This window comes from Euwallacea fornicatus, chromosome 1 (genome assembly GCF_040115645.1).
Source record: "Euwallacea fornicatus isolate EFF26 chromosome 1, ASM4011564v1, whole genome shotgun sequence".
NCBI lineage: Eukaryota > Metazoa > Arthropoda > Insecta > Coleoptera > Curculionidae > Euwallacea > Euwallacea fornicatus.
Genome location: NC_089541.1, coordinates 2,383,946 through 2,410,937, shown reverse-complemented (window position 1 = coordinate 2,410,937; position 26,992 = coordinate 2,383,946). Strand labels below are relative to the sequence as shown.

Sequence of the window (26,992 nt, the reverse complement as noted above, 5' to 3'; positions counted from 1 at the left end):
CCTGCATGGTATCGACGGGCATGTAGAATGCAAGAAATAGTATAAATACTATCATAATGGCTAATCACCGGCAACGATGGAGAGTAGAGGAACTAATAGCGAATTTGGGCACCCATATTAGCGCACCGATCACCGCGAAAATGTGGCCGACTTTTGACTGTACCTCTTTTATTATTAATTTGGAAACATATTAATTAGATTGCCGATGCCCAAACTTGTTAATAACTAATGATCATTCAAAAACTTTCGCCGTGGGAGATGAACTGAAAACGTAGGGCATTGATTAAGCCAGTTCTTGTTTACTTAGAAGTACCTCTGATTTTTCACCATCTACTTGCAGTTTTTTTAATGATAACTCCTCAGTAATAACCTTATAGCAAGTTTACATCCTGTGCCCCAAACAGGATCTGCATATGGCATATGAGAATTTTCGTTACCATCAGAGATACAGAGTCGCGTATATGGAGAAAATTTTGCGAAAAACTCATATCGGATTTAAAAATTGTTTTGGACATTATTAATTTGCAGCAAAATGAAAAAAAAAAGAGAACCGCCCCTGCAAAAAACTACCACTATGGGTACCAATTTATAATGTACAAAGCTAGCTCACAAATTCACAAACGCGTTCACAGCTTCCGCGTTGAAAGAAAGAATAGAGCAAGAATGCGCTTTCTCAAAATTAAATACTAAAATTTTTTAGTGATAAACCTTGGGCGTAAGCTGGTTGAGGTATAATTAACAACATCTAAACTACCCCTCGCTTTAAACCGTGGAGGAAAATGCTTAATTGGAGATGACGCTAATCGGCATTGGTACTGCAATTCTAGAACGACGAAGCATTTTTCTGGGGATCCCCACGCTGACAAAGCATGTAGCGAGGAATTCTAAGGTACAGGATAATGCTGGCCATGTAAGTACCATAAGGATACGCTGTACCCTTGATCCTCTTGTAACATGCTCTTAGAATTAACTGTTTGTAGATTATATTAAATATAAAACATCGCTATTTAAAACTTTTTCCTGTAGCTTCTAAATCAAGCTGAAATTGGTTTTGAAATTATTTGAGAGTGACTTAGAACAGCTTTTTCATTTTTTATACGCCATCGCTCTCTACGTAAAAAGGGCCCTAATATAAATATTATTAAAATTTTAAAGGACGTACCGGACAAAGTTCAAATCCAATGTTTCACTACGCTTTATTTTTTTTTGGAAAACGGTGAACTCAAAAGCAGTTTTTAAACCAGACGCGAAATCCTTATAAAATTATCTAAAACGTTCTCCGTTTGGCCGACTCTGTATTTCTTATAATAGCTCTGCCCTTCATACGTGTATTTAACGGACCGTTGAAACTTGCGGATATCGAGCAGGTGACAATGTTTCTTGACATTACGGTGATGGACAAGATTAATAAAGCCAGCCCAGGGATAAGGTCGACACTAATAATCGTTTCGTTCTATTCAACATGTTTCCTGATTTCAATAAGCAAGAACATTCTATAGATATGTCTGCAATTCCGAATTTAAGCCCAACGATCAGAGAAGCGGAAAGTCAATATGAAGAGTCTTTATGAAAAGCCGCGGGCAGTCAATCGGATGAGGTATATCGATATCCCGAAAACGCAGTGGGTCAAAGCAATCGGAAAATTGGGGTTTCCGTGCCAAATGTGAGGATTGGCCAACTGGAAAATGCCATACGTTTTAAATATAGATTGACCGCTGTTTTTGAAAGGTTTATACTGCTGTAAAACTCAACAGGATTCGCCTCGAAAGTTCGCTTTCGAAAGATTTGTCACGAGGAATAAAAAAAAAGTGACAGACGATTAGTTTTACTAAACCTATTTAGAGTTAATTCGTATTTCAGAAACTAATTTGTCGTCTAAAGTTAAAATAAATTGCGTTCTCTGTGGACTCCAGGTACATAAGCTCCGCTCTCCAATTCCAACTTTCTCCTTAGAGACAGCCACCGAACTTGGTTTAATCCAGGGAGCCTCAGACCTGGTTAATGACTTTTAGTTTTTCAGTGTATTTATCAGAATAACGGAGTTATTAATTTTAAAATGTAGCTATTTATGAAAATTGATACGATCAAGTTGGATCTGATAATGCTAATTAAATAGTTCATTATAGTGTCAGGATTAGGTTTTATGGCTCTAGGAGTATGCTAACGAATTAAACCAGATTACATCATTGGAGCCTCCAAAGATATTATATTGGTGTCTTTACATTTTCATTCGCCAAATTGCCAGCATTTCCCCACCTTCATTAACATTCTGAACCAAAATGGTTTTTTATTTTCTAGAACGTGTAAATCTCCCCTCCGTCACCCTTCCGGGAATCACTTGCAGTCCAATAAACCGATGAAAAAAAACATATACTGACCCCATTTTCACACATGAAGATATGTGCTTTTCCCGTTTTTTTTTCTGGTGAAGCATCCAATTGCTTTATAAGCCGAAAGCCGAGCAATGGAAAAACAAAAAAACCCTTTCTAATAAATGATTCAGGCATAGTGATGAAGGGAAATTGGAATTTTTGTATTCAAAAAATGTTGTTCTCAACAATGAATTTTTATTCAGCGAACTAACGTTTTGAATTTAAACTGTGGGCTTTGTCTTATCGAAAATTAAAATGCTCTTGATGAAAAATAGCCCGACTGGAAAGCAGACTTAAACGTTATTGAAAACATCCCCACCAAATTGCGAAATTCCAATAAGAAATCTCGAAGTTAACATCAATAACTCCCGATTTAAATCTGCGTAAAATCGATGGCGGTCTCTCAAGGGGCCAATTTACCTATCCCCAAAATTTACTGTTGGAAAACAGCTGAAAGAATGCGGCAAAAAATACACCCGGAACGAGATTCCTTAAAATTAATGAGCGGCTCTTTGTTGGAAGAAACAATAAGAAAGTTGGTGAAAAGGATAAAATGGCAAGCCGGTAGCCTATTGGGAAAATGGAGATTTTTGGGGCAAGAAAGTTAGGACCGCGTTCTGAAAACATTGCCCTATTTAGAAAACATTTAGGCACCTTTAAATGCCTAAATTTGGGCCTTTTGTTTATCTTCTTCGGTATTCTAAAAGTTTCCTATCTTGAAAAGGGTTATTCCATTTTCAGTTATGAGCTGGAAACAATGAATAACTGTTTTGAGTAAACGTAAAATGAGAGCAGAACCATATTTGTAGAGGGGCCAATCTACAAAAGGTGTTTTAATTATAATCTGACTTAATATTCGGGAGCTGAAAGTATATCCACCATAGTGTCATGAAGCATTGCGAAAACTCCAACAGCTTGTTAGCAGATGATAATAAGTAACTCTGGTGTCGCGTGATTGCGCCAATGTAAATAATTTGTACGCCATTTTGTCAACAGTTGATAAAAAATAGAGAAAATTAAAACGGTACTGTTGATGCTCTAGTCAGTTTTTAGCACTTTCCAATAATACATAATGGAAATTAATAATAATAATATATAATTCCAATAATACATATTGGAAAATTAATTTAAATCTATTAAGGAACAGAACAAAAATATGTATGGTAAAAAATGTTTTTAAGGTATTTGGACGGTACATTCTGCATCCAAAATTATTACAAAATTTAATATGTACCTATTTAATAGACCTAGGACTGGAAATTACCCATCACCAATATGTAGGGTGTTGAAATAATCTCTACGGATCTCAGAGTTTATAAGATACAAGTGTAGATGACTGCTAGGCTGAATACACTGGAATCTGTGTCAGATATCTCTATCTATTAATGTTTTCATCTCTCAGGCCAGATCAATTAAAAGTGTAAATACAAAATGAGTCTGGTGCTGAATATGTTAATGATGTTCACTTATGATATACATATCAGCTAGAGTTGATAGAATCTATAACTATAAGATGATAGTTGCATTACAGAATAATATGGCTCAATTGTGAAACGTGGATCCTGCCCTAGAATTTTCTGAACAACGTTTTGCTTAAAAGTCTCAAATTCACCAATATCTAGACCGATAAAGGAAACGAGTTGTCGAATATATTATTCGTCTTTATTTGAAATTGTCTAGATACATAATTCACTTTTCCGTTATATAGCTCATAAATATCGATATAAAGGAGGGATATATTCCATATTGATTGTTAACCGAAAGAAGGTCTAGTTACCACTAAAGGAAGATGCCTGAGGGCGCCTTGTTAGCCCTAACCTCATTACGCCACGCAATATTGAATCGCAAGTAATGCAGTATCTCTCTAAGGCATTACCCGCATAGATTATTCAAATTTCTAATGGTTTTGGGAGTTGGGAGTTTATTCCCAGTCCTATGATGGTGTCGATAACCTGAAGTTTTTCAAAAATAAATCATAAAAGTAAAGTTCATTTGCTTGTTTTTTGATTAAGTTTCACTCATTATTTTGCGTTCGACTAAGAACGCGAGACAATAATTATTGACAATATGGTGAATGTACACGGAGTCAACAGAATAATAATATACAAAACAGCATCCATGGGAGCGCCATCTTTTATCAAATTGTTGAAGTTGCGGCATGAATGAGACTAATTGACTCTAATGCGACTACATAATTCTTTAAATTTGTCATTGAAACACTTTTTTTCACAATGTTTTCAGTTAAATATCTATTTCAAGTTTGGAGAATATCTCATGAAAAATGTGTATTCAAATTCTAGTTTAGATTCTGTCCTCTATCGTCAATCTCACAAACTATTTCAAGCTGATATTGATTTCATAGTAAAGGGATCGTTCGAGCAGCTATTGGAGTTTCCCTCTGTAAACTGCGCGTGTTTCGAAAGCTGGATCGATATTGATTTCTACTTGCAACCTTGGAGTGTAGAGGGCACTGGAAGTTTTATCCACATATTCCAAATAGAAATATCTACAACAATAATCCAAAATTGCTGTGAGGCAAATGATTAGTTGCTGCAAATGTATAATGAACACGGTATTGTTTAGTTAGGTAAAGGAGCATATATAGTTTATCCAGAAAATTTGCACTTTTAATCAAGGAAAACTCCTCATTTTCGCCGTTCTCATTAAAACTCATAGACTCATATGCAGATGTACGTGTTTTTACATATTCTCTTTCACATTGTCTGTTCACAGGAGCATTCACTACATTCGTGGAGATGTGGACTAGTTTTAACACCTTTTGATAGCGAAAAGTGTCTGTCCTTTTATTCCGGGAATTTTTTGGAGCAATTTTTCCGTTTATTGCAAGTCAAGAGATTCAGCTTCTGTTCAGGATTTTTGAAAGGATATAATGTAATTTCAGATCTTCTCTGTGTGCCAATTTCCTGATTAGTTTTAGCTCCCAGCTCTAGATGTGTTTCATATATAGAGCATCTTTCTGCTGCGGAAATTTCTTTGATTGGATGAACTAATTTGTCACTTTTATTAGAGCCAATTTGGTCTGGATTCCCTCTCTTCGTTAATTTGATTTATATGCTTTTTTGTGATGCAGTTAGGGTTGTTACAGTGGAGAAATTAGTTTGTCTTAATGGTTGTAGCTGATAGTATATGCCGAAAGAAGCTCGAAGAATGCTACTTTCATAAAATGTTACTTCATTCATCAATTTCTTAATTTGCTATTTCTGAGCATTTCGGATTTAGAGTACTATTCTATGTTCTAATTATTCGAATGGCACCGAGCATATCACTGCCCCCCCATTGTAACCATTAACGACGTCCGGAAATTCTCCCTTAAATTTATTTCGTTAAAGTTTAACGTTTAATCTGTTTTAGACTACACGTCTGTTAAGGTTCTTGTCAGATAAAAAAGAGACTTTCCGGCGAAATAAGAGTTTTGGAAACCAAATAAATTTTAAACTTTTGCCTTGTATAAACTTGTGCAGGTCAACTCTGATTTAGAAGACCTTTGATGTGTTTACCTTTGATTGGTGTTGGAGTTTAATTAACGTAAATATTCAGCTTTTAAATCAAAATTTGAGAAGTGAGTGCACCAGCTTGGAACTTGTATCGATCGCCGAACAGAGGAGAAAATTAATTATCAATTAGGACTAATCCTATTACCAAAGGACTAAAATACCGTAGGCCTGATCGTGAGAAAATCCAGATTCGCTAGCACTCAAAACTAATTTGCCTCAATGCAAAGTGCCCTTTCATGTTCGAACCATCCAATAATTAACAGTATGCGATAGGAATTTATTACCGAAACCCGACGTAATGGAAAACTTCTTTGATGGGATTTAATATCTTTAATCTCTAATTAAGAATGAAATGCGGTTTGCTACTGGGTAGCATCAGATTATCGATGGAGAATTGATTGAAAATACTTCACTTTATTCATAAAAGAAAGGAGATGATTTATGTTAGATGGCATTGGAAATTTATATTTCAACAATGTGGAATTTAATGTTTCACACTATTCTTGACAATCTTGCGAAAGAATTTGAACTACCATCCTGATGATATCAAAGGTCACATTCATAGATGGTGCCATGTCATCAATAGCTAGCTTTGGATGAAGTAATGCCATCTATAAATTCATGCTTGAAGCTTCGGAACATGCGATATTTCTTCTTGATACAATGGCGAATGAAAACATTCCTGTAATTTTTTTAAAATATAAATTAAAATCGCCAAAAAAAACATAATATTGACTATGTATCAACTCTACAAAGAGACTTGTAATAATCTAATTCCTGCATTTGATGATGTTTTAAAGGTAAGTACCTTTATTAGCCATTTTTTACCCTGATGATTGCCATTAAAATCCCATTAATTTTATTTAATCAACTAATGCGCTTCTGATACAAATGTTAATAATTAATTTTATTTAAAAACAGAAAAACATTTACTGGTATTTTTATAGGTTGACCATTCGTTAATGTTTCATTAACTAGATCAAAAGTTACACACTTTTTTTGTAACTTTCTTTCACTCCATACAATAATAAATAAACATAAATATTTATTTTAATTAAACTTCAATGTTCTAAGCAGCATCTAAGTAAATGTATTTTTCTCTATTCTCACAAAAAAATAACCATTAGTGGAGCTGAAATAAAGTGATATAAATGAGCTGTACGGTGTACGAGTTGAGGTTTTTCGAGATATATAAATGCGCTCTACGAGGACTTTATTTTATTACACAAGTTGAAAAATTCTATATCAAACTTTTCTCATTAGGCTTCGGCTGCTATTCCAGACGGTTCTTTTCCTTCTTGCACTCAATTGCAAGGAGTAAATTGTTTCTGTTTTCAAACGAGCCGTTTAGATATAAATAGGATTGTTGAATTAAGTAGCTGATGGGATTGAATGTGTGGGACAAGATTATGGGAGCTCAAAGAAAGTATTTTTGTAATGAGTGCATCTGTATTTGATATTTTTCGACTGCTTAGGATTGAATTTTTTTGTGCTAAATGTTTGTATGTATTCATGAGTTCTCCAGATTTGTAAAGACACTTTAGAATATATATAGACTATATAATTATATTTCTTAATGTTTTTAGTAAAAAACAAGAACTTCCCAATACATAGTCCTATGTCGATGTCAAGAAATTGTCGAGATACTTCCAAGTTTATGGCACAAAAAGTTTACCACATTTTCTTTTCGATTTAGAAGCATGAAACGCGAATTGGTTTTAACGAGATAGCTGATGTAAGTGGTTTTCAATAGGGGTAGGAGATAGTTTTTCAATATATTTTTCTACATTGATCTTCAACAGATTCCGAAATATTTCTTCCCGAATTTATACGAAAAAAGCTTAAAATATTTTCTGTCTTCTTTGACGGAACGAAATTTCATTTTTTCAAATAAGCATTTTGTATGTTACTTAATATGCAGTTCTATCTCTAAATATTTCTTTGGTATGAAAGTGGATTTTTCTAGAGACTGTACTGCTATTAATATTAATATCGATCTCGAACCGTTCTTGAGATATTGAGGCGTTTATTGGCCGAAACTGAGCACATGCTCTTTGTTATTCAAAAGGCACGAGACTTTATTATTGGCGATGAGGTACTAAATTCTCAATATCGCATCCAGTGATAAATTGTTGTTAAATAGATGAGATTGTGACTATGGCATAAGCAAATTGCCACAATTCAAGATTTGTAGCCGCTAGAGTTCCAAGTTACATCAATAAGCGTTTTTCTTTCATCAAGTAATTGGGCCAACCAGAACCCACGTATCCAACCGATTTCGGATGAACAGGGAGGTGTTGGCTACGTGTAAATATTTGTCTCCTACTTTATAGAGTGTATGTAAAAGTTGGTACAAAGCTTAAGGAGGTGAGAGTAGTAAAAAAAGTTCCTACAAGCATTGGTCCGACGTAACTCCATTACTGAGATATGGCCCTCTGAAGGGGTCCTATCATTTGGATATTTTTTAAAGATAATGAAATGAAAATTGTAACAATCATATCATAAGGCTCTTTAACTATTATAAGTGTCATCAAACTTGATTATAAATAAGGCTAGTCTTCAAACTAGCCCTAACAGATATTTTTTCGAGCATTTTTTATTCATTTGATTTATTAAACAAATAATATAATTTTATAATTAGTTTGATTTTTTTTAAAGAAAAAAAAACATCTCTACGTTTTTTTTTAATTCTGTGTAGCTTAGTCAATAATAATTATTTTAAAAACGATATATAGCTCAGAACAGTAACATTTTTTAACATTTTCTTATAGTGAATATCTATCACGGTGATAGTTTCATTGCAGTGATTGTCAGTTTCTATAATGGAAATATATTGCACGCTGAAAGAAACTTATGAAGATACATACAAACTTGCTAATTAATATAATAAATTAAAAATGTGGAAAAAATAAAATTTTATATTAAATTTAAGATTATAACTTTGAATTATAAAATGCATAAAAAACATGTAAATGATTATCACTACAATGAAACTGTCATCGTGAAAGATGTTTAATATATGAAAATGTTACTGGTCTGAGCCATACATTATTTCAAAAATTATTATTTCTAACTAAATTATGCAGAATTCGAAAAAAGGTATGGAACTTTTTTTTTAATCAAAAGATTATATAATTTACCTGATAATTTAAAGGAAAAATAAAATTGAAACATTTTTGTTAATGATAGTTAGAAAACTACTTTTACTTATTACTTTATTTATAGCCGTAATCGACTTTGATGAAATCCATGATAGTGAAAGGCCCTTGTGGTGTAATTATTATCTACAATTTTCATTCCATTATCTTAATTAGAAAGAAAATTGTTTTAAAACATATCCAAATATTACGACCTCTTTGCGATGCTCCTTCGGATCAAAGTTTATGGAAATTTTTTTTTATTACTTTCAGCTCTACTTATCGCTCTATTATCCTTAAATTGTATACCAACTTTTCCAAACACTCCGTATATCAAAGGCGAGACTAATTTGGAGCTGTAACAATTCCTGCTCGCAGAAGTAAGAAAAGTTAAAAAGAAGACAATTGAATCTGAGTAGAAAAGAGGGGAGACACAAAAAAAGTCAACATTTTTCGTTATCTTAAACTTTGTTTGAATTTCATGGGAAATGAGACAGTCCCTCCATACTACCCATTTCCACTTATCAAAGCCGGTCGTCACCTCTGACGGATATTATGAGAAAAACCTGGATATGGACCTATCGGCATTAACTGACGTGTGTCAATATATTCCTAAAATTAATTCTCCATCACTTCCAGCTGATGCCTACCTCTGTGACGTAAACAGAAGATTTTCTATCCTTAATAACTCCGTCGTTCCAGGCTGCGCCCTCTAATTTCTCCAGAAGGGCCCATTGACTGACGGACCTCATATTTTCAGCTGTATTAAGCGTCCTTTAAAAGATTTTTTAGCTTCTCAGATTACATTAGCCGTAAAATAATGCCGGAAAATGAAACTAAAAATACAGCTTTTTAGCTCCATTAGAAAAACAACTAGGCCCAGCTGTTCGTTTCTCATTAATATCCTTTTCGGCGCGAAAAAATAAAGGTTTTCGTTTACATCTTAATTACGATTTCCTTAGCTGAAGCTTGGGGGGTGAACGCGGAATTGAATAAATAAAAATGATTTGCGAGAAGAAGCAGTAATGATACAGGGTCTATTAATTCTGGGAAAACGATTTGTCACCCTCCATTATCTGCATGGGAAGGTGATACCGTTCGCGCCCTTGTCAACACTCTCGTCTATTATATTAATTTAATAATATCGTCTCGGAAAATTCTCAATAATGCGAATAACAGATTGCAGGTGTCGCACGTGTACCGAGATGACACAGCACAAAACTTTAATAAAAGCATTAAGAGTTTCAGGGGAAAATGGGCGGCACCGGCATTATTAAGGTTGCAAATCGACGATGGAATTTCGCCTGCAAATTGCAAACTTGAGGAATTTATGGGGAATTAAAAATTTTTCAGTGAAAGCTCGTAAGCTCAGCTAAACCGCTGAGCTGCTAAAATCCCCAGTTGTTTAGAACACAACTTTAAGGAATTAAATTATCCAACTACACAACCTTTCGCATTAACCTAATCTAAGCAATATCTGCTTCGCAAAGCAAAATAAACTGTTTTATTATGAACAACTAACTTCCATGCAGGGAGTTTCCGTTTAGAACCCGAGCGGAGTTGCATTTGATTCATGTGGCTTTAATCCATCTGACGTCTACGTCATTTATTTCCTGCATCACCAGGAGCAGATTTTAGCTCTTCGCGTTTAAATCGACAATCTTGAAATATTGTGCATTTCAATATTCAAAATTCGTCTTCGATAAAATGAATTAAGCCTTTATCTCGCATACCGTAAATGAAAACTTGCCCAAGTTGACGATAAAGTGCATTAGAAGTTCTCGGCTACGGCTCGACCTTATTATCATAGAAGAAGAGCTGCTCCATTAGATTCCGTCAGAAACGGATCCGCATTTAATGATATTCTAGAAAACCTTTTACAACTTTGCTAAAAGCCTTCCCAGCTTAAAGAACTTGGTCCTAATGTAGCGGGAAATCTTGTTAAGACGAAAGTCATGCCACGATTTTCGGTGTGAAAGGCTATGAATTTATTAGCTTTGAATGCCTGATATTTCTCGCTATGAAGTAATGAAAAAATTCCATGGTTTGATGCCAAATAGGAGCATAAATTCGAACGGTAAAAATAATCCTGCACGGGAAATGTATCTCGGTTCGTCTCCATATATAACATTTTCAATTTCCTGCTGTCGTCCTGTAAAAAGAGAGCCCTCCGTGCCACAGCGAAGATATTGGTCCATGATTACCTGGGAATGATTACCATGATTTTTGCTGCTTTTCTATAGACGGGTGGAGAACCTTGAAACACCCAGAAGCCGTCAATATGCGGCACGCATCTGGCTTGCGTGTCATGACAAACCCTGCTCATCTACGCCTCTGGCGCAATTCACTAGAGCAACCTAAAATCTTCCAAAGCTTAAAATCTTCAATTCTCTTATTTTGCATGAGCTCAATTTTTCATGGTGCATCCTACTTAATTATCAGCTGTTCTCAATTCTCTTAACTGTGCCTTGTTCCAATTAAGTGGGATTTATCATAGTTCGTTAGATCTGTTCTGTTTAGTCTGGAGTAAATAAAATGGCAAATGCCTCATAGAACTTGCTTGAAATGATAAAACTGTAAATAACCAAACCGAAAGAATTAATTAAATCGCAAAACCAAGTCCTGGCCCATCTAATTGTTGAATAGTTTATTGGAATTCGACCATTGGTGGGCGAAATGCAGGTACCTCTCGTCTATACGAACTTTATTTTATGTGAAGTTAGGTAGGAGAAATCATAGAATCTTATAAAAAAATCTTCAGTGTCAGTGCAGTGTGCACGTATGTAGCTGCGAATTGCAGTAAGTCAGATTTCAGAAGTGTTTCTCAAGTAAAAAATAGTCATCTTTCCAATGTGGATGATCCTTGGAAAAACTTGAAACTTAAGCATATGGTCAAATTTATCAATTGTAATGGAAACAGTTAAAGACAAATTGAATCCCATGTGGTGCGTGGAAATTGTACAAATATTCAGCAAAGTTGGAGACAATCGCATCTGAGTGACGTCAAGTTGAAAGATTGTTCTCAAGTTCCATAGTTTTCAAAATTCAAAAAGAAGTTAGAAGTTTGGAAAAGTGATTGACTAAATATTTTCACGTTGACACAGTCCATTGCAGGTCGAGAAAAATTCGCAGTGGAAAAGCATTCTAATTTTTCGCTTTAGAAAAATAGCAAAAATTGAATTGGTAATCGACTTTTTGCCCTGAATTCTATTTAAAAAACATTGAAAAAATCTTAGATTTTTCAAATAAATTTTAAAATAGTGGAAAACCACTAGTAATAAAAAGTTGGAAAAGAATCTACAGGACGTCCCGAATCGCATGTCGAAAAACGATCGGGAAACGATTTATTTCAAAGATGTTTTAAAACGTTCTTTTTCATATGTAAAGGCGGAGCAAAACATTTTTAGCATATTGCTAAGGAGAATTGAAATACCTTTGATTTGATGCGCCACTTGACCCCCCTTGCCATTTAAGATTCTTGAATGGGCTACCATCTCGTTTAGAGGGATGATTCTAGACTTAGGAATTTATAATCTAAAAATGTCCTCCTTAAAAGTAAAACTGATCTGTATCTCGGTGTTTTACGAAGAAGAAAACTCCATTGAAGATACGTCAGGTGGACTGTTTTAAATGGACCACCCTGTATGTCTCTGGCTACGGTTGGTCTACGGCGAATTCGAACATCGGCATTAGGGCGGCAGTACGGCTAACCAAAGATATCTACGTCTATCTAATATGTAATCAAACGTCATAATAAAACAAGACCAATCAAGGAAGTCCGCCATACTACTCCACGGAGTGCCCACTGGTGCGGATGCCTGAATTCGCCATCTGTCAACGGTAATAAGAGTTGTAAGCGAAAGGACTTTTGCTCACTTACTTTTGCTGAGGAAAAGCAGACACATTTCGAAGACCGTAAACCTTTGTTTAAAGGCACTGTAAAGTTATTATAGGTATGTTAAACACTGTGTTATCTACAACATAATGTGGCGAACATGCATTTTAATACAGTAAAAATGAGGGCGTATAGAATGAGGTTATTTGCAAGTGAGAGCTAAAAAGCTGCGGTGCGCCAATGTTTTCATGTATACTGGGGGATGTAAAAGTTGTTGGTGATGTGAAGAAATTTACATTTAATTATATTAAAAACGATGGCGTAGTAACTGGACGCAATTGCCAGGGGCGACGAAAAGGACAAGTAAGTTCGGTAAATTGCTATATCCCAGAACTCCATGATGGACGAATGGTGTACTGCAAGAGATCTCACTTGCTGCTAAATCTGTCTCCGTTGAACAAACACCAAAAATTCTTATTCTCTCCTGCTTCTAGTTCTTAATGAAGTGTAGCTATTTCAGAAACCCAATTTAAGTCCATAAAGCCTCGAAAATTAATAGCTCGCCAGAGCAGAAGAGTCCTTTCTTCAGGTTTTAACGATCAAGTCTTTCCTAAAATGCAAAACAATTATAGCTATTCAATATAATTTGGTTCTATATTTAGACAAAGGCGTGTAATAGCTTGACTGAAAATAATTGCTTTTGTCTCAGACTGTGCTTAAAAGAACGGCGATGTCAGCAGCCATTTCTCATTAAAGTAGACAAGGAAGAGATGTTTTATTCACCGTTAACAGATCAGTGTTAAATGAAAATTCTTCTGCAGGAGGAGATTTAGTTGGGTGCAAGTTAAGTAAATCGACGCAAAATTTAAAAAAAAATTACTTAAATGAATAAATTCAAATTTAAAATGTGTAGCCAAAAAAGTCTTCAGAAGTGCTTTCGCTCCGAGAGCAATTGAGAAATGAAGTATTTCTTAAGATAAATAGCTTTTTAATGGCAATGTGATGGGCGTAAAACAGTTTTGGAGAAGGAAGTTTTCTCGCTCAACTTCTTCGCAACTGTTTATCATACTTCTGAGCAGCTTTTGGAGTTCATTAAATTATAATTTGTCCTCAACCCTAAAAGCACCGTACTGTTGTTGCGAGACCGACAAGAATCTTCTAATTGCTCCGCTAGCATTGCTTTCAAAGCTTTTTTCCAGATACGATATAGCTATAACGTTTTTTTTTTTTTTTTTTTATTTTCAAGGGCAGACCGATCCTCATTATCAAAATATTTTACTCAAGTTTTGAAATCAAAGTTGACGCATCTCTCACCTACTTCGGTTTCTGGTTTTCCCTGTCCTGAAAGGTTTGGAAAGCCCCATCATCTTTCCAGCTCAACGAGCGAATAAAATAATGCAGGATGCATTAGCTAATTCCTTCGAAACCAGACGCGTCGAATCGAACAGTTCTGTTCTGTTCAATAAGATTCTTAAATCTCAATTTGGTCACTTTAATCCCCTGCCTTTTGCTTGCATGGGGAGCGCAACCGTCTGTTACTCTGATTGATGGGAGTTTTTACTTAGGAAGACATGCTAGAGACAGGGGGTAAGGGAAGGATGGATTTAGCGTCTTTGAGGCAACTTTTAAGACTCTCTGTAGACAGCATTCATTACAAAATATAATCCAATTGACGTATGTTTTCGGCGAAAATTCATTTGTATCTGGGTTATTGCCAAGTCATTTATTTATAGAGCGTTTCTTCACGTAATAACTTAACCAGAAAATTCGAGTTTGTCCTAGATTTGCCCTTTTGGAGCTATAAATTCTTCTCTTTCAAGCTTCAAACGCGCCTTTATATAGGTGTTCGACTTTTGCCAAGTGCAGTGATTTACCTGGATGTTGGAGCCAAGATTTTTCAACCCGGAGCCATAACTCCCTCTTTATTACAACTTGGAGGTAGATGCCAAATCGAGTGTTCTACTTGAACACAGTCGAAATTTTGCTACAAATTCTTAATTTGGAATTGTATATTGCGGTTTATGAGCGTTGGCATGCTTAGCAAATATGCATGAGTGAAAATTTACGCCCCAAAATCCTATTAGTGCTCAGTGCTTAATTAAAAGCACCAGAGACAGGGGGAAATTATTACCATATATCGTTGTTTATGATTTCCACTTGGGCCGCAAAAACTTAATTTCCTTGTTTAAGCAATAAGAGTGAATTTGGGTCAAAATTTCAGCACAATGTTGCATTACGGTTTGCGTTAATTAAAGAACATATATGACTGCGAATTGTGAATAACACAAAAGATGGTATCTGCTTAATTAACATGAAAACGTAAACCATATTGCTGCGTTCTGCAAAATGCAGTGGAAAAAAAAAATAAAAGCGAAAATGTTGCACAATATTTTATTAAAATTATCAGAAATTTAGAGAAAGTTGCCGTGGCGAAAGACACCTACTTGAATAAATGGAAATCTCCTGTTATCTTCATGGAAAAATGTATTTAATAATTTCAACGTGAGGCACTTAGGCTTCGCTTTCAGAACCTGAAAAATATTTTTGAATAATTCATTGACCTTAGAGGTTTTAGCAAACGGTACGTCTCCCACGTGCTGAACTTTCGGCATGGGAAAAAACAACGGCAAACTGGAAATCGTCAACGGGATGGAGACAAGCTAAAGATGTGTTCGCCGACCGGGGCACGTTCAAGGCATTATGGTTACCTAAGAGAAGGCTACAATGCATCGGGATCGTAGTGGGAGTCCATAAAGACCATTGTAGGTTCCAGAGACATATGGATCTCCTTGAAGATACACATATAGTCAATCTGGAAACATTACGGTTTGGGTTGAGGAGGGATCATCGTACCACTTCTGTGGAGACTGCTTTTAGGGACGGGGGGCGGGAGGGGGGTCTCTGAGCGGGGTTCACATATGGAAAAATTATTGGCAGCAGTTTAGTAGCGGCAGTGATTAAATATCAAAATACACACGTAAATTTGCCGACAAACAAATCAGTTGGTGCCAGTGATTGCACAGGCACTGGCGCCAATAAGCCATGCTTGTCTAAACCCAGCATGGTATGGATACAGAGAATCAGAAAAGTATTCGTACACCCTACAAAGAGTTGGTTCTGACATGATAACGGTTAGAAATTTTATCCAGCTAGTCTTATTGTTTAGGATGGATGACAAAGATTTCCCATATAATTCAAAATATATATACAGGGTGAGTTGCGAGAAACTGCATATGCTTCTACTAACTGGAACAAGATTACTTAGACGAATATCGAATGAGCATCAAAAGTTGCTCGCATGTTTTTTTTTTGTTATTATACAGGGAGTTGTACGCGTGTTCTTGAAAAATAATTTTCGCTATGACTTTGTCATGCCAGTTCGCTGTTTTACATTTTCTGGTGACAAGGCACACTATTGTGTACGAGTAAGATAACATATTCAACATTAAAAAAATCCGAAACTGTCTTTAAAAAAATTTAATAAGTTTTGGTCAGACCAAAAGATCCCCTTGTACACGAATTTTCGAAAAAGCGCCATGCACATTGAGTAGGGTTTAGATGAACTAATAATGGAACAGTTTCCATGTCCGTAGATAGCTCCAAGATAAATTTAAAACGTGCTTTGCTACATAATCAAAATATTTTATTCTCCATTCCTATGGGTCACGCAGTGGATATGAGAGAGTCTTATGAAAATATGAAAGCGCTTTTGCGAATTAAGTACGAAGAACATCAATGGAAAATCTGCAGAGATTTAAAAATCGTACATAGCTCGTAGCTCTTCTGCCTGGACTGCAATTAGACTACACGAAGTTTTGTCGTTTTATCTGAAAATGGGACATTCGTGATAGAAAAGAACGTTACAAAAAAAAGGCGTGGCCTTATCGTCAGTTACTTCAACTTGGGCAAAAAAAAAGTGTTACTTCCATCGTTGCACATTAAACTAGGAGCTTATGGAAAAGCAATGAACAATAGCGGAACTGCTTTTCAATACCTTCGCTAGAAATTATCAAGATTAAACGAAGCTAAGATCAAGAAAGTTATATTCGTCGGTCCTCAAATGAGAAATTGATTTAAAGATAATAACTTTGAACTGTTTTGAAAGGCAAAGTAAAAAAGCTTGGACAATTTTCGTTTTGCGGTAAAACCGCCCTAGGAAATGGAAGGAGTGACAACTATGCCGAACTTGTTGAAAATATCTTATCACTATACCAAAAACTGGATTGCAAGATGTCTCAGAAAACCCATTTCTTATATTCTCATTTGGACTTCTTTCCTGACAACTGTGGGGCATTTAGTGACGAACATGGGGAGCGCTTTCATCAGGACATCGCAACGATGGAAAAACGATATCAGGGCAAGTGTAACGTTTCAACGATGGCGGATCATTGTTGGATTGTTTATCGAGATGTTCCAGAAGCAGAATACAAGGGGACAGCGGCAAAACTGCTTCGCAATTCGGTAAATGCTTAGAGAAATGTATGCTATCCATTAATTCTTGAAAAAAAAAAAATTGGATTTGTGGCTTTTACAAAACTGAAACTAATTTTCAAATGCAGCCCAGTTGCGGTTGTGTGAACAAAAAAACCGACGGTAGTTCATGCCGACGAGGTTGTTCACAGAAAAAAGGGTATGATTAAATGAAGTTAATTGATAAACACCAGCTCAAATTATACATTTTAAAGATGAGAGGAATCGATAATTATTTTTGGACGTTATTTTCGGAATCTTTGGCCATTACGGCTTGTTCGAAAATTCTTTCAAGTGTGATTATTTAGCTAATACTTATCAAATTTTGACTCGACCATTCAGTGATCATATTTAATGACCTTCAAAAGACATCCAGCTTGTTGTCCGGACGGCTGGACAATGTGGAATTCGCTTACTTCGCCTACCCACCAAAAACCTCGGGATTACACTTACAGCCTTCGCCGTCCCGGAAGTGTCCCGCGGGATGAACGTCGATGACGATGGAGATTTCTGTGTTTCAGTTTCGAAATTTTCCGACGCGGTACCTTTAAAACGGATTTTAAGTTGGTAGGAAAGAGTTAGTTTAATTTTTCCCTGCTTTTTTGCGAATTCTTCCCTTACATCAGAGCCATATTTTTTTTACATCGCTGATCGCGGTTTTTTCCACTCCCTTCTTGCAATCCCATTTATATTTAATGACCTAACGGCTTCGGAATGGCAAATTTTTTCAATGTATGGACCACTTTCATCCTCATTGTCGTTTTCACCTAAATAAACGGTAACCACACCAACCACTGCCACCTCAACTTTGGTCCAACCTTTCGCATTTGCAGTACCTTATTCAGGTGAGAATCACAATTTATCGTTATGTTATCGAATTTTTTGTTTAATTTGCCCGTTTTGATCTCAGCATTTACAAGACGAAATTTACTTCTGATATATATATAAATTTTCGTACACGACTATTCATACACGCACGGTATGCTAAATACTTCAAGACACATAAAAAGGGACTTCCCGCAGTGGTAACCAAAAAAAAGTTTAGTTTACGAGGTAACTCTAGATCCCGAAAGAAATTGAGAATTTTTCAGACACTAATTGAAGACATTTTGGACGAACTTCCTTTAACAGCAGTCGGTAATAGGTGGTTCCAACAAGATGGGACTCCTCCTCATAACTCTGGATGTAATACTGAAGTTTAGAAAACCGTTTTCAAAATAACTTAATTTCTACCAAAGTTCCCGTGAAGCAGTCACCGTGATTTCCCGATATTACACCAATGGACTTTTTCTTCTGGGGCGCCCTTATAAACGAACTTTACTACTAGAATTCTCAAAATGATTAATTGAAGTTTGCATTTCACAAGTATAATGTGCCTGAATTATAATGTGTTGACTATTTTAAAAAAACAAAGTCGATGGAGGTGTCGACGATGGTGCACGAATACTTTTCTGAGTCGCTGTATGCATGACTCATTAGCAATTTACTAGCGCCAGTGATTGCTACTAAAGACTTTAGTGAATCTTCTGGATGCAAACTTCTCTGATTTCAGTTGAGTCTGAAGGTAAGTTTTAGACGTATTTAGCACTCAATCTCGTTTTCCGCAAACGATCCAGAGTATTTGGTTATCAAAATTACATCGTTATGACTTGTACCCACTAACAGAAATATAATATTGGCCATGATTAATTCCCCGTTTGGGTGGCCACGGAATTCTGTCATTTTTCACGTGTCACTAAATAAGCCCATAGGCGCACGAAGACGTAAGGGCAACAACAACCCTCCATGCTAAACGAATATAAATGACACTATCCGATGGCAAATCTGGCTAATCTCGACCCTCTTTGCCGTGATTATTTCGCGATTATCGTTCTTGTGCGCCGATATTTCAATCTGCCACTGGCGGAGAATTATGATTTCATCAGGAATTTTTTCAGTACAGAGAAACATTTTTTCAGGGCCGGATTTGTCAACGATCTCCCGGTTTTTTTTTTTGCTTTTAAAGATGATTTATTCAATTGGGCCTTCTCTTCCAGGAATAACTTCACAATTCCAGTAGGATGGTGCCGACGATTCCGCTGTCTCTCCTCTTGACAGTGGCTTTGGCCCAAAAGAAACTAGAAAACGAGCAGCTTAATCCAGGTAAGTCCGACTAAAACGAGAATATCCAGACTAAAAAGTCTCAAAGAAACGGGAGAAGCGGGCAATAAAATGCCTCCCCTGTTAATAAATCATTGAAAATAAAAACGTTACGACATTTAAATATATTTGTTTTCCCTTAAATTGTCCTTCTTTTCGGGGGATCTTCCCCGAACCCAAGAACGGAGAGAACGGATGCGACATAGCGCTTCTAACATTTTTACAACGCCATAAATCTTTCCCGGTAAATTTTGTTACTTTGTACATCAAAAGTTACACAAAGTATCTAAAAGTTGCACTTGCAACCTTCCCAAAATACTGCAATCCCCCAAAATCTCCATCTGTAATTTCGTATCAAATAACAAGGGGAGGGATGAAATTTTGACATGGAAATGAGATCTGCAACACTCACGTGACCTGCTTGCTTTAGCAGTGGCGAGACAACACATCCCCATTAGTTTAACATTGCTGGCTTCATATACGACTCCAGAGACTTTGGAGTGCTTAATGGAGACCCCGAAATGATACATGATGATAAAATTTGCTTTGCACCATACATATTTCTCCATTACGGTTTTATTACAAGGTGAGCGTTACGGGGGTGAAACATAGTCTCGGGATTCACTTTTGTTTATACATATCCGAGTGTGTTAATGTGGTATTAGAACAAAACTAATTTAGTTTATTCGACCACGAAGAGCTGGGAATAAATTTTCTCAGTGCAAACTTTTCCTTACCAAGATTTTTCGCTATAAGATATTTCTCTTTAATATAAGGCTCTTTGAAGGTAGGGATTTTACATGAATTTCATTTCCAGACTCGAATACCTCGGTTGATTTAATAATCCTTGATGTGTCAGAAATAAAGGAATATTTTGCAAACGTTTGAAATTCATTTTAAGGTCAGAAAAACCTATCTTAATCATGATTTGGTAGATTTTGAAGGAAAAACACCTCAGTGAGATTAAAATTTTTAAGCTCCAACATATTTACGGGACATTACTGAAACTTCCCAAATCTAAGAAATTTCAGCACCAAAACGTTGTTGAGTATTTTTAAACCGTCATAGAGATCATTTTAATGATTTAAATTCTCCTGGCTGTGAGATAAGATTCATCCAAATAAGCTTTTCCAGAAATCACCCAATTGACCTTATTACAACAAGTCCAGAGTTTGTGAGTATTTTTATCTTTGATAAACCCGGACAGACTTAAAAGGCCATTTTAAGAATAATGCCGTCGATTTAGAAGCAGATTTTTTAAGATTTTGATACAGCCCAAGTTTAGTAAGAAAAGTTTATAAGATTTCCTAGCTTTCCAGGAATTGCTTGTTCCAGGATTTTTGGCGAATACGAACAGATAGTAAGAGGCTTTTCTATGAATAATACCATAAACAGAATTTCAATGAGAACATTCAGGATTTTGATAAAGATAGTCTCAAGTAAGAAAATTATTATTCTCAGATATTTGACAAACTCGAACAGACTAGAACATGCTTTACTGGAAATGACTCCTATTACGATTCGGGAAAATTTAGAGGAATTTTGATCAACTCTAACAGCTCTTTCTATGTGTCTTCCATGTGTATTTCAGAAACAGTTGTGGCTGATTTTGCTACCATTTAAATGTTGATAATTTTTTGAGAAGAAGGAAATTTGCGCGACCTTACTTAACAAGCTTTTCGAGAAACTTCAATTGATTTCCGGATGCATTTTCTGGTAAAATTTATTTTTTGCCGTAAGTTTTTCGAAAAAAGTCGGGCTTGAATTTTAATGATGTTATTTGAGTACTCTGAGCAAATTGGAATGGTTCCCGAAAGGAGCTTTCTCTTATTTCAATCTAGGCTTTTCCCGGAATAATAACTAGTAACTGATTATTCTAACTGATTCAAGCAGAAATCTCACATTTGTCTTTTTTGCTGAAAAAGTTTCCTATAAAGGTTTTTTTTCAATGTGATAAAAATAGGAGGGCTGATATTGAGGTAAAACTTGTAATTAAATTTGATCAGTTTTTAAATAACCATAACTAGGCTAAAAAATTGGAAACGAGACTTTTTTATCTCAATGTGGAAGTTTTCTTTTTCGGGCGAAAATGTGGAAAATTTTTGATAATAAAGTCAAGATTGAAGCATTACCAATTAAACGAGCTAAAATCATTAATCGAATGTGCAAATAAGTAATAGGTCAGTAAGCTGAAAATATAGAAACCCCATCGTTTTTTTTTATAAACCATAAAGAGGAAGTTTCCTGTACTGACACCAAAATGTGCAAGTTTTTTGGTTTAAAAAAACACAGTCGCAGCTCTACCATTTTCGAGAGAGCAAAAGCGAGCTAAAAGCTCCTAATTAAACGTGTAAAATATTCAAATATAACTCCCTTCAAAAAAATTGGAACGCCACTGTTTTTTTACGGAACTGAAAGGGGAAACTGCCTTTAGGCAGAAAATTTTTGGGCGAATAACAGCAGAGTTGTACCATTTCCAATTTCAAGTGGACGAAAACGAGCTAAAACGTATTTATATTCATTCATATTATTCATAACCTTCTCGAAAAGCTTGAGACGCCACTGATTCAGATCTCGTCGATGCAAAAATGTCGCACCACTCGCACTTTCAAAAGGAGCAAAATCCTCACTTTAAAAGTGCTCGAATATTGTCAAGTGCCTTGGAAGATTACATCGATCATTCTTCCGAAATTTCCAAAGATGCTCTTATAAACGCTAAAATCGAGAAACAATACTTCAACTTTGAGGCCCTTCTGATTAATCAGAAATACGCGAAATTTCTCTCTTATATTTTTGGAATTTCTGGTGGGTCAAAAATTATTTTTTTTTTGTTGTAGCCCTCCCAGCGTGTATGTGCGTTGAAGATACGGCCATCATAAACTCTCGATTAAAGCTCACAAAAATCCTGCAATCCGCTGAAATATAGCGTGTTGTAACTTTATTTCACCGTGTGATGTAACGTGATGCAATTAAAGAATTTATTGGGATGTAGAGGGTCAATATTTCATATGCAGATATTGCTTGTTTGGATTTGCGGTTCGTTTTAAAACCGACGGCTTTGTTTTACCCATGGAACGTTTCTGCATCAGATATACTCTCTGATTAATTGCTCTCCTGCAAAAATTGTCGGTTTATTCTGGTGCGGTTGTAACGTATTAATACCATGATGATAACATTCGCTAAGAATATATGCATGCTGCGTGGCACAGAAAAGAAAACGTCCCGTAAATATGGTTTTTTTTTAAATAATTTTTGGTACGTATTTTTGTATATGCGGACTCAAAAAATGATTAAATTTTCAGCCATATGAAGAAAATCGAATGTCCTTTCGTCCCACGTCATAAAAAACGTATCGCCCTAATTGAAATTATCAAGGAAACTGAGGTTGAGAAGGTGAAAATTAAAGTCGTTATTTTGGACACCCTGTATGCATGTCTTTCTAAATGAGTGTTAATACCTACTAAGGGGATCTTACGTCAGAATCCATCTAGAAATAATCAAAATCTGACTTAAGGTAACTATGACATAAATCTTTTATGAGGCCCTGCAAATGTATAAAATCTTTAAAACGTCATAGCCCCGAGCCACTGCATTCGGGGATTTAAAAAAATCTAGGAAGTAACACAAGTTTAAGAAGGGACTCCATCACGTGAGAAAAATGCGGGTGATCTCATTTAAAAAAATTACACTTTCTGTCGCCCCACTTTTTTGGGACACCCTTGTGAGGTAATTTCTAAATGCGCCTTCATTAGCCCCGTAGCTGATTTTTTTATGAAATCACAAATAAACACATAGGACACCCTGTACATATCAATTACCTACTACGAAACGCGGATGGGGCAGCGTGATGGTGCGGCGTTGATTTTCTAGGTCTGGCACTGAGCCCTTAATTCAAATTAAGGGCATGGTTCGCCTTGTCTATCGGGACGTGTTGAAAAATAACATGTTGCCCTATGCCGAAGAAGAAATGCCGTTACGATGGGTTTTTGAGCAGGACAATGACCCGAAGCACAAATCGCATTTAATTAAGAATCGGTTAAGTGAAAATAATGTCTGTCTAATGGATTGGCCGTCCCACTCACCAGATCTAAACTCCATGGGAGAATCTCTGGGAGCATTTAGACCGACAAGCTCATGAAAACAGGATTACCAGTGTACATGATTTGCATTGATGATCATTTATTAAACGAAGAATAAAAAAGGATTTCTACGCGGTACTGCGGTTCTCCGGTGGATTCTATGTCACGACAACGCGCAGCAGTGATTAAGGCGAAGGGTTATGCAACAAGGTACTGAATGTTTGGCGAGAGTTATAAAAAAAAAAAAAAAAGAGTGTAACGATTTTACTTTTCATATCTTTGGTCGCCGGTGTAGGAAATGGGCGTTTGAATTAGTAATGATTGTCTTTGGTTGGCACCTCAAAAATCAAAATAAAGGCTATCGAACTGCAAAGTAGCGGCGGTAACGTTCTTTATGTCGAAACTCATTCTTTTTAATTCTTGCCAACTCATTATCGACTTTCCTTTTTGCGTGGTTCGAGAATTTCCCAATCGTACAAGACAAAGTTTCCATTTTCTTTTCGCGGAAACTCCGATTTTCTTTTTCCCATTTAGAAGTCAATAAAGTTTCGTACAGCTATTTTTATTCCCGTAAATAAGTTTCCCAAACTCTTTTTTGTCAGACCGCTTGACCAAATCGACATAGTATCATTGTTAAGTGCAGTCTTCCCAAAGTGTAAGCTGTGAGGGGTATTTTTATAGGCTCTTAGGGCATACCTGTCTAGAAGCGCTTTTTAATCTGCAGCATTCAGTTAAAAACTTCCTAAAACCGACAATTTATGCTAAAAGTTTTCTGACTTGGGAAAATACTAATTAAACTCCACTAGGGTTTTATGTCTACCTTCACTTTCGAGCTTCTCTTGTAAGGCAAGGGTGATGGTAATTGTTGTTTCATTAAAATTCTTAAGTTTGTTGTAAATTTTTCGTGGCACGGGAGTGATAAAATTAACAGACTTGGAAGACTAATTATGCTAATTTGTTCGGGAATTTACCCGTACACTTTACTAAAATGTATTGAATGCTTGCAATATCCAGACATTGGTAAATTAATTGAATTGACCACATGCGTGTTAACAGAATAGCAGGGATATTAGGACTGAAATATCTTTCATCTCATCGAATGCATTCCACATCGATTATCTATTTAATATAAATGAATGGCTCAGCAGATATTTCATTACATTCCCAACGGAATCTTTACAGACCAATCATTAAGGTCACTTTGGTTTAGACCAGGTGAGATTAATTCGGTTGGAATAATGTGTTGGAAATTTGATTTTGCTTTCGGTTTTCAGCCTTACAAGCCTCTAAAAGGTAAAAGCTGTTGTTTCGTGGTCTAGTGGGAAGGATCAAAACGTTGTATCTGTTCCGGCGGAGGGAAAGGGGTGAGGCGACAGAGAGGATGAAAAGGAGTGAGGTGACAGAGAGGATGAAAAGGGGTGAGGCGACAGAGATGATGAAAAGGGGTGAGGCGACAGAGATGATGAAAAGGGGTGAGGCGACAAAGAGGATGAAAAGGGGTGAGATGACCAAGAGGATGGAAAGGGGTGAGACGACAGAGATGATTAAAAGGGGTGAGACGACAGATATGATGAAAAGGGGTGAGGCGACAGAGATTATGAAAAGGGGTGAGGCGACAAAGAGAATGAAAAGGGGTGAGATGACCAAGAGGATGGAAAGGGGTGAGATGACCAAGAGGATGGAAAGGGGTGAGATGACCAAGAGGATGGAAAGGGGTGAGATGACCAAGAGGATGGAAAGGGGTGAGACGACAGAGAGGATGAAAAGGGGTGAGATGACCAAGAGGATGAAAAGGGGTGAGACGACAGAGATGATTAAAAGGGGTGAGACGACAGATATGATGAAAAGGGGTGAGACGACAGATATGATGAAAAGGGGTGAGGCGACAAAGAGGATGAAAAGGGGTGAGATGACCAAGAGGATGGAAAGGGGTGAGACGACAGAGAGGATGAAAAGGGATGAGGCGACAGAGAGGATGGAAAGGGGTGAGACGACAGAGATGATGAAAAGGAGTGAGGCGACAGAGAGGATGAAAAGGGGTGAGACGACAGAGAGGATGGAAAGGGGTGAGACGACAGAGATGATGAAAAGGGGTGAGGCGGCAGGGAGAAGCGAGGGAGGAGTACGAAAATGTTGAGGCGGGTGCGTTTGGTATGGTGTAACCCGAAGCCTGTTGGATCTTTCTCGTAGGACCAAAGGTGCTGTGTTACGTGGATCTGGAAATTTACAAACTGGCCGCCAAGACCATTCTGGACGTTCGGACCACCTTGGAGGCTCAAACACACATTTCTGACTATAATAGTTTTTTCTTACAATTTCTGACTATTATCGCGGTGTAAAAATTTGTCCGTAAGTTTGGTCTTTTCAGACGTATACCTTCAAGCAAGCGACGCATAATATTCCTTGTTAACATTTTGGATTGGCGGAAGAAATTCATAATGCACAACATCGCGATAATCGAACAAAGTTCTAAACATCACCTTGATTTTTGAACGAAATCGGTGCGGTTTTTTCGATTTTGATTCACCTTTTGCACGATATTCGCTCGACCGGTCGGTTGTTTCCCGGTCGCATGCATAGATCCAAGTCTCATCTCCCGTAATGATGTGTTTCATGACGTCCACTTAGTCAGAGATTATTCTGCGAGAGATTTGAACGCGATACTTTTTTTTCCAAAAAAATTTGTGTTTTTACAACCAACCGAGATTTGATGCGTTTTTGTCGCAAAAAATCTTTTAAAATGTTTATGGTTGATCCAAATGAAATGTCCGTAGCATCAGCAAGGTCTCTGATTGCCAATGAACGATTTTGGAGTACAGAATCTCTGATTTCGTCGGCGTGACTCTCATAGGTAGGTGTTGATGGTCGACCGGGGCGCTGTTCGTCCTGAACTCCTTCTCGGTCTTCCTGTAAGCATTTTTCACGACATAGCGGCATCACCAAAGGCCTTTTGTAACATCTTCAACGTTTCCGCGGCAGAACACTAATTCCGCATACAAAATTTAATGCAAGTTCTTTGTTCAACAAAATCAGGCACAATAAAAGTCGAAAAAATCACTTTTGCATGTTTACAAAAACACGTGTAGCTTTAGAGTAGAGTTTTATGATGTTCTAGCACCCGCGAGTTTAAATGAAAAATTCACTTAATTTCTTGATCACACTAGTAACATTGCAAATGTGAGCGGTAAATAAGTTGCCTACATTTCGCTCATCAATTTGTATTTTTCGTAGATGATTTAATAAAGTAAGGGAGCCTTGCTTGAAATAACTTAAGAGTGCCTCACACAGTGTTGCCAAGTTTTCGAGCGAAAGTTCGTAATTTTTAAATTAATTATGATTTAATATCTTCAAATTCGGTAGCAATGAAGACTGCTGTCCCATAATGTTCATTTTGGAAGCAGCAACTCAACTTGCTCATATTCGCGTTAATCGAATATATCAGGAA

The 26,992-nt window shown here is 36.5% G+C and overlaps 1 protein-coding gene across 1 annotated transcript in view; it reads left to right on the top strand.

The window, feature by feature from the left end:
• Window positions 1-26,992, top strand: part of Sema2a (Semaphorin 2a) — a 373,380-nt gene that overhangs the window by 56,407 nt on the left and 289,981 nt on the right. The window contains exon 2 of the mRNA XM_066281591.1: window positions 19,366-19,471. Coding sequence (XP_066137688.1) covers window positions 19,390-19,471 — 82 coding nt within the window. The 5' untranslated portion in view covers window positions 19,366-19,389. The remainder of the gene's footprint in view (window positions 1-19,365; window positions 19,472-26,992) is intronic.